General features: G+C 38.6%; 1 protein-coding gene across 1 annotated transcript; it reads right to left on the bottom strand.

Moving 5' to 3' along the window:
• Positions 1-480: 480 nt before the first annotated feature.
• LOC101120821 (olfactory receptor 1L8-like) lies at positions 481-1,437 on the bottom strand. Its single transcript, XM_004007196.5, has one exon. It carries the CDS (start codon positions 1,423-1,425, stop codon positions 481-483), a length of 945 nt encoding a protein of 314 aa, XP_004007245.2. The 5' UTR covers positions 1,426-1,437.
• Positions 1,438-9,389: the final 7,952 nt, after the last annotated feature.

Here is a 9,389-nt window from a genome sequence, read left to right as displayed (position 1 = left end):
AAACTAGTTCCGGAAATCTATGTGGGAAAAATGAAAGTTAATCGCTGTGTCCGATTCTTTGTGACCCCATGCACAGTAGCCCGCCAGGCTCTTCTGTTCATGGAATTCTCCAGGCAAGAATGCTGGAGTGGGTTGTCATTTCCTTCTCCAGGGGATCTTCCCGACTTAGGGATTGAACCCGAGTCTCTTGCATTGCAGGCAGATTCTCTATTGTTTGAGCCACCTGCCCAGTGTGGGAAAAGGATTAGGTTAAAGCAGCATTTGAAAGAGGCAAGGTGATGACTCTTTGTAGAAAAGAGGAGAAATAGTTGGGGGAAGGATCATGATTTAATTACAATTAATAGGCCATCAGCAAAGTATGTAAATGCCCACGATACCTTGCCCTACATGGGTTAAAAGTGCTAATCTCCAAGAGCTTGCTTGATCACCAAGAGCCAGTAGAAACCAGATTCAAATGGGGACGATTCCTTTGTGTATACATCAAGAGGGTGCTGCCTGGGGTTTCCTCCTGCCCACCAGCTTCCTCAGACCCTGTTTCAGGTCTTTGTTTCTTAGGCTGTAGATAAAAGGATTGAGCATGGAGGACAGAACTGTGTAGACAATTGTTGCCATGTGGTCCTTGACAGTGTAGGTGGACACAGGCTGTAAATAGACATAGAAGATGCTTCCATAAAAGAGTGTTACCACAGTGAGGTGAGACCCACATGTGGAGAAGGCTTTGCGTTTTCCTGCAGCTGAGGGAATTTTAAGAACTGCAATGAGGATTTGTATATAAGAGAAAGTAATGCATAGGAAAGGGGTCACTAAAATAAAAGATCCCTCTATCAATATCACAATTTCGTTGACAAATGTGGGGGAGCAGGACAATTTTATCAGAGGGCTGAGGTCGCAGAGAAAGTTATGGATAATATTAGAGTCACAGAAGGTGAGCTCATTCAGCAGAAGTGTGTGTAGGAGTGAGTGGAAATGAGGCAATGAGCAGGAGAAGGCCACCATCAGGACACAGCGGCGGTGGCTCATGGTGGTGACATAGTGGAAGGGGTCACAGATGGCCACATAGCGGTCATAGGCCATGACTGCCAGAAGGCAGCTGTCAGTGTTGCCCAAGGCATATATGAAATACATCTGAGTAAGGCACCCAGCATAGGAGATGGTCTTATGTGACAGGAAGTTCACCAGCATCCTGGGGACAATGGTTGTTGTGAAGCAAATGTCAGTGAAAGACAGGACACTCAAGAAGAAATACATGGGGGTGTGCAGTTGGGGGTCAGAGCGGATGGCCAGGATGATGAGCAGGTTCCCTGTAATGGTGACCAGGTACATGATGAGGAAGAGGCTGAAGAGTGGCTTCTGGTCCTCAGGCCGTGAGGAGAGTCCCAGGAGGATGAACTCAGAAACACTGCTGGTTTGGTTGAGTCTTTCCATTGACTCGGGTCTATTAATAGTTATATACAAGAAGGTTTATTATCTCACATGCTCCAATTCCGTATCCCAAATCATGAGAACCCAGCAGGTTGTTGTTCCCTCTATTTGGTCACCATTAGCCACTCTGCAGGGAAAACATGTTACCCTTATTGTTCTTGATGTGGTCCTTCCTTCCCAAATCCATGGGCTTGATAAGAGCCTTATAGTGCAAGCTGGAGGGACAGAAGAAGAGTTTTACTTTAAAAAATATTGAGGTGAACCTCTTTGATTCTATTTCCTTAATTCCTATTCTGGAAAATTCCTATATCCTTCTTGGGAACATAGCAATAAAACAGAGAGATGTTTCTTTTGAGTTGTTCGTTTTGTAGTTTGGGAGACAGATCATCAGCAGAGTAGGTAATATTATATCATGTAGGGATACATTTTTTAATAAAATACAAGAAGATGGAGGTGACTGGGGAGTAGAGGGTATTTTAGATGTTGAAGTCACAGGACCCTCATTCCTTATCAAAGCAAATTCAGTTGGTATACTAGGTCTTGGGTGTAAATAACCATTTTTCAAAATAACCAACAGAGCTAATCTCAAAGGAATGTTGAATCCAGCGCAATAGTGATTTTTCCTCTTGTCTGCACACAGAATGAGAGGCTCTCCCTCCTTAGCTCATGGGATATGAGCGTCAGTCTATGCAGGTCTTCCCTCTTTTGTAAATCCATTTTCTTTTTTTTCCACCTCCTGTTGTAAATCACGTTTGTATAGTATGGATATCCATTTTTGACTCTTCAATTTTTTTCCTTAAAATTCCTCTTTCATATGTTTATCCAAAAATATCCGTGAGAAACATGTCTACATACATGTTTTTTTGGTCATATCTGGTCACCCAGCAATGGACATTAAAATGGCCTCTGCTTCTTACTACTGCAGAAGTTCTATAAGGAGAGATCATGCATCTACAAAGTGCCCTAACAAAGTGCTTTAAATCAAGATTTAAGAGTCAGCATATCCCCCTATATCTTGTGAATAGACATATCCCTTGGGGATTTTGATACATTTTGAGATGTTTGGGTATTTATACATTCTTGGCTACAGCAAAAATCTCAACATATATACTTTCATATCATATATGACATGAAACACACATATCATCAAAGTGTTTAAAATAATTTCTTTAGAGGCAGCATATCCTTTCAGACATTTTGAATGCACATTGGTATAAAAGTACATTGATATATTATCATATTAATTAATAGAAAAAATAAGTGCTTACATTTTAGTTTTAAGTTACCCCAAACATTTTTAAACCTCAGTTATTTCATGCGTGATATTGAGCAAAAACATCCACATTCTCATGAGGGGTTAGTGAGACAGCACATTTCAAATACCTCAAGACAAGCATTTTATGAACACTCAGAAGAAGCTGCTGATATGCATCTATCCCCCTGTCACCCTCCCTCATCTTCTATTTCTAGAAGGTCTCAAAATCAACTCATTCACATGTATAAAATATCACATCCTGCACTGCCAAATTTTCATACTAATTTCAAAATTTTATGATTTTGTAAGATTTTACAGAAGAAAGGAAAAGACCCTGATGCTGGGACAGATTGAGGGCAGGATGAGAAGCGGGTGACAGAGGATGAGATGGTTGGATGGCATCACTGACTCAATGGACATGAGTTTGAGCAAACTCAGGGAGACAGTGATGGACAGGGAAGCCTGGTGTGCTATAGTCCACGGGATCACGAAGAGTCAAACATGACTTAGTGACTGAACAACAGCAATGGAAGAAATATTTGTTTTGTTTCAATGCATTGAGCTTTCAGTTAATCAGTAATTAAAGTTGATTATAATAAACCAATATTTGTTGAAAATTTATTATATGTCAAGCTTATGACATTCATCCCACTAAATTCCATAATAAGGAATTGGGAAGCATGTGTTGTGAAATGGGAGAATGAGGCTTATAGAAGGTGAAGCAATTTGCTCAAGATCACTAAGGAATTGAATCACAATCAGGATTTGGACACAGTCTTGATTTCTGACTCACTCTAAGCTCTTGCTTTCAAGCATTATGCTACCCCTTCCCTAATTTTGGTATATTTATCGTCTGTCACAACCAATCACATGCATTATTTTCCTCACGTTGACAATTTCCTAACATGAAATATGTCTCTATCACCCTTAATTGACAAGCTTTCTTCTCACATGTTCTGAATCTATCCTTGCAGATGCAACAGAGGTGATCTAGCTATCTTTGTTGCTGAGATGGTAGAATTTGAGTATTTGAATATTCACGATTAACTGACCAAAATCATGGGCTTTTATAACTGGGGTGTGTCTGGAGTGTGGAGTTGTGGCCATGCAGTACCCTGAAGACAAAAAATGGGGTTTGATTTGTCCTGCATCACCTGCTCACAAGCTGGTTCTTGACATTTTAAGGATAACAAGGGAGACACCATGTCCGCAAAGCAGTTTATTACACGCAAATCAATATTCAAAGATGAGTCATTTGTGAAAGGGCTGCCTGGGGGAATGTGGAATACAAAAATTAGTGGCAATTTGGTGAATTATTTAAATTGGATGCTCCAGGTCATAGATGTGAAGAACACCCAGGCTAGAAAAAAGGAGGAAGGTTTTGGATCTGAGAACCTGGGAGGATAGTTCTAAAAGCACAGGGTGAGTGGCTCAGAATAGGAATACAACAGTTTTTTTTTTTTTCTTTTCTCTTCTTTTCTGTGGAAGCACTTTGCTTTCACCAAAACTTATGTTATAGGTAGCCTAGAAGTCCAACTGGATGGACTTAAAACCAAATGCCACATGGAAGTTCTACTTGGACTTTATGACTTCTCAATCCATAAAATATTTGACAGTATCCAAAGAGAAAAGAGTAAGGCACTAAGCTGGGTTAGAGTCGCCCAGTGGGTGGCCCGTTTCCTGACGCTCACCTGCATGTCCAGATGCTTTTCTTTCATTCCCAGCCTCTGCAGAAGCTGATCTGCACCTTGTCTATTCATCAGGTCATAGTTTGCTTCTCAGCCAAAGCTCAGCTTCCTCGTGTGTCTCCCATGAAATGCGAGAGGCTCCGACTCAAGTAAGAGGACTCTCCTGATTGTGGAAGCCTAGCCAGCTTCTCATGAGTTTGGAGTCTGCTCTGCTAGCTTCTGGGGTGCTTGTTAGGTTGAGGAAGTTGTGGTGTGATGACTTCTCAAGGGATTTCATCCTGGGATCTCTGTAGGCAGAGAAGGCACAAAGGGAATCAGAGCTAGCCCAGCTGACTTCAAGGGGATAGGGGACCCCTGAGGCTTCCTGTTTAGCTGTTGGGACTAATCTCAGAGCTAATGAACCTCAGTGCACCATCTCAAGGTCAGGCTTCAACTGTATTTTATCAAGGCTAGAAAAATATTCATGTGGGTGAATATTTTCATTTTATTGAAAATCGGTGTGGACCAAGGTGTATTCTAGAACCAGACAGATCATACATAAATGAATATACAGAGTTTTCCAACTTTAAGGGGGTCAATTGGTGGAGATCAATGGTGTGTATGTGCTTTCCAGTATCTGGGGAGGCATGTGGATTAGATTTTTTAAGTGTGGGATTAAGCTAATGTGAATTTACGTATGTTTAAAATCACAGAGTCAGGCAAGTGTTGTCATATTTAGCAAAGGGGCTTTGAAAAACATGTATGTATTTAAGAGTTTAGGCTCAAATCAGTGATTTGAAGTTGTTTTGAGGGAAAGGAGATACTTATTAGAATGCTGGCCTACTCATTTAGGGGTTGCTTTTAACAAGAGACTTAGCCTCTATGAGCCTCAGTTTCTTCATCTGAAAAAGCAGGATAGCAGTTCTTTCTGGCACTAAAACCAGAAATAAAATTTTCTTTTGAGCTTTATATAGATAATATTGTATATTTTGTTAAAAATCATCCACAAATATAGGAAAAACAACCCATTCTGCTACTGCCCTCAGGGTAAATCACTGTCTCACATAAAACATCTTTGTCTTCTTCCTTACCTTTGAGTTGAGTGTGAAGTGAAGTGAAGTGAAGTCACTCAGTTGTGTCCATAGACTCAGTCTTTGTGACCCATAGACTGTAGCGTACCAGGCTCCTCTGTCCATGGGATTTTCCAGGCAAAAGTACTAGAGTGGATTGCCATTTCCTTCTCCAGGAGATCTTGCCAACCCAGGGCTCGAACCCAGGTCTCCCGCATTGTAGACAGATGCTTTACCATCTGAGCCACCAGGGAAGTCAGTTTAATCTACTTACCAAGAGTAAATACTACTGAGGCAGAAACCCCTGGGTTTGAGTCCTGCCTCCTGCACTTACTCTTCATGTGGCCTTCATCTTTCTCTTGTTTCCATTCATTCACCCAACAAATATTTAATTATTATTTTCCAGCTTTATTGAGATGATTTACATATAGCATTGTGTAAGTTAAAGGTATATGATACAGTTGTTTGAGATGTACTTATTAAGCACAGTAATTACCACAATAATGTTAGTTAACACATCCATAACCTCACATAGTTACAACTTATTTGTTTTGGTGAGAACATTTTTTCTTGCACAGCCTGGTAAATTTTCTTATTTTCCTTAGAAAAACTTTTTTTTATTAGAGTATATTTGATTTACAATATTTCATTAGTCAGATATAAGTCAAATAAACCAGTTATGCATATACATATATCCACTCTGTTTTAGATTCTTTTTCCATATAGGCCATTACAGTGTGCTGAGTAGAGTTCTATGTACCATTGGTGGGAACTTTTGAATTTGTCCTCTCAGCAACTGTCTTTCTTTAAAAGAAATTTAAAAACTGAGGTATACTTGATGTGCAATGCGTTAAGTTCCAAGTGTACAATGTAGTGATTCTCATTTTTAAAGATTGTACCCCATTTATACTTATTATAATATAAACTATTGGGTATATTATCTGTGCTGAACAATACATGCTTGTATAAATAGGTCACTTGTTTTACACATGGTGGTTTGTACCTCTTAAACCTCTATCCCTATTTTGCCCCTTTTCTGCTCTGCCTCACTGTTAACGTAGAGTTTGTTCTCTATATCTGCGTTGTTTTTTTTTTGCTATCTTCAATAGTTTCTTTTATTTCTACATTCTACATATAAATGATATCATACAATACTTGTCTTTCTGTTTTCTTTTTCTTAGGGGAAAATTGTTTTACTTAGTTTTCCTTTGTTTATTCAATGAAAGAGTCTTTCAATTCTACAGTGTTTTATAATTTTCAAAAGTTTCACATACATGATTTCATATAACTCCACAATTGCCCTTTTAAAAATTCCTTTCTTCTATATACCCCTGCATGGATCACAGCCTTGTCATTGCAAAGGGTTTTGTGTGACTCAAAAAATTATTAAAGAGATGGCAATACCAGGCCACCTTACCTGTCTCCTGAGAAATTTGAAAGCAGGTCAAGAAGCAACAGGTAGAACCAGACATGGAACAGTAGACTGGTTCCAAACTGGGAAAGGAGTATGTCAAAGCTGTATACTGTCACCTTGCTTATTCAATTTACATGCAGAGCCCATCATACGAAATGCCAGGCTGAGGGGGGTTCATGTTTGGGAGCTCATGTACACCCGTGGAGGATTCATGTCAATGTATGCCAAAACCAATACAGTATTGTAAAGTAAAAATAAAAATTAAAAAAAAAAAAGCTGAAACTCCAGTACTTTGGCCACCTCAAAAAAAAAAAAAAAAAAGATTGGCAGGAGAAACGTCAACAACCTCAGCTATGGAGATAATACCACTCTAATGGCAGAAAGTGAAAAGGAGCTAAAGAGCCTCTTGATGAAGGTGAAAGAGGAGAATGAAAAAGCTGGCTTGAAACTCAACATTCAAAAAGCTAAGATCTTGGCATCTGATCCCAACACTTCATAGCAAATAGAAGGGGGAAAAGTGGAAATAGTGATGGACTTTATTTTCCTGGGCTCCACAATCATTGAGGATGGTAACTGCAGCCATGAAATTAAAAGATGCTTGCTCTTTGGAAGGAAAGTTACCTCAAACCTAGACTGCCTATTGAGAAACAGAGATGTAACTTTGTTGACACAGGTCTGTATAGTCAAAGCTATGGTTTTTCCAGTAGTCAGGTATGAATGTGAGAACTGGACCATAGAGAAGGCTGAGTGCCGAAGAATTGATGCTTTCACCTTGTGGTGCTGGAGAAGACTCTTGAGAGTCCCTTGGATAGCAAGGAGATCAAAGCAGTCAATCCTAAAGGAAATCAACACTGAATATTCATTGAAAGGATTGCTGAAGCTGAAGCTCCAAAACTTTGGCCACCTGATGCAAAGAGCTGACTCACTGGGAAAGACCCTGATGCTGGGAAAGACTGAAGGCAAAAGGAGAAGGGAGTGACAGAGGAGGGTTAGATAGCCTCACCGACTCAAGAGACATGAATTTGAACAAACTCCAGGAAATAGTGGAGGCCAGAGGAGCCTGGCGTGCTGCAGTCCATGGGATCGAAAAGAGATGGACATGACTCAGTGACTGAACAACAACAAAAGGGAGGTGATCACATTAAAATGACCTCCTGATTCTCACTGAAAACACTTGATACAGTAGAACAATCAGATATGTCCTTAATGTTCCAGAAGTTTTGATACCTAGAATGCTGTATCCTATCAAATTATGATTCAAGTGAAAGAGCCAAACAATGATGTTTTTCATATTTGCAAGCACCTAAAAAGTTTCTATTCAGCTGGTATTTTACAAACAGTCTTTCACCATTGTGTTGGTCATTTGATTTATTAATAAATTTCAATTCCATGAGCTATAAATATTCATTTATACAATTTCAGATGGATGTGTATAGAGAAGTGCAATTTCTCTCGCTCTGTGTCCCTCTTTACCCTTACACTTCCATTCTTATTCCAGTGACTATATAGATATACAACATTATTTTGAAAACTAAAATGAATTCGTACTTTCATACTCAGGTCTACTTAAGACTTATATTTAATGACATTTCAAGAAAATAACAGAGATCTGCGTGGTATTTTCTGCTTGCTGCATATTGTTATATTCGATAATTAATCACAATTAGTTTCTCCAGTCCTTATTGATAGGGTTTAAGGTTTTTCCCAAATTTTTATCTGTTATAAAATTGATTGACTAAAATAAATCATCTGGAATCAATATACACTTATGATATTAATAATAAACCTGCAAGTCGGACTCAAGAGTTGGAGTTTCTAGAATACAGTTTAAATCATATATTTTAAACATGTAGGTTTAAGGATAGACAGAAGTAAGAAATGTTTCAATATTCACACTACGCAATGGATAATTTTATGTTATCATTCATGATGCTCATTCTTTCTGGCCATTAGCATTTGGCAGTTGTATACTAAAAAATAAGAAACTGAAAAGATAAAACCACAGAAATATAGTAAATCAGGAGAAAGATAAGAGAATAGTAAAAGTGAAAACTTAATGTGTAAGCCAAGAAAAAGTTTTGGAAGAGAAAATTAAGGTGTTATAAAAAATCCTGATATTGAGATAATTAAGTAAAATATACTCCATCTTCTCCTTTTCCTTTTCTCCATTCATTATCTCCTCATTCAAACACTTTCAAAGACAATCAGCAGCTATAAATTAAGTAATTAGTTTTAGCAATTTACTGAAATTGAAGAATTTTGGAGGATAATTCTTGATAAAAGACAGAAAATAGTCCAGGAAATATCTTCGAGAAAAGGCTTATCTCAAAGCAATAATTCTAAGATGCAATGTGATGAATCTTCATAGAAAAGAGAAGAAATGGTGAGGGGGTGTGTCATGCTTTAAGTTGAAGCAGAGCCAATTTATGGGTCTTCATCAATGGATGTAATTGACCACAATGCCTATTCTCACATGGGTTAAAAATGCTCACCTCCTTTGCTTGATCACCAAAAGCCAGTAGAAACCAGATTCAAATGGAGAAGATTCCCTTGTGTGTTCA

Source organism: Ovis aries, chromosome 3 (assembly GCF_016772045.2).
Source record: "Ovis aries strain OAR_USU_Benz2616 breed Rambouillet chromosome 3, ARS-UI_Ramb_v3.0, whole genome shotgun sequence".
In the NCBI taxonomy this organism is placed as follows: domain Eukaryota; kingdom Metazoa; phylum Chordata; class Mammalia; order Artiodactyla; family Bovidae; genus Ovis; species Ovis aries.
The sequence above is the reverse complement of the archived record's forward strand: the minus strand, read 5'-3'. Positions and strand labels throughout refer to the sequence as shown.

Coding starts and splice junctions, on each gene's coding strand:
- LOC101120821 (XM_004007196.5), bottom strand. CDS start 1,425: ATGGAAAGACTCAACCAAACCAGCAGTGTTTCTGAGTTCATCCTCCTG.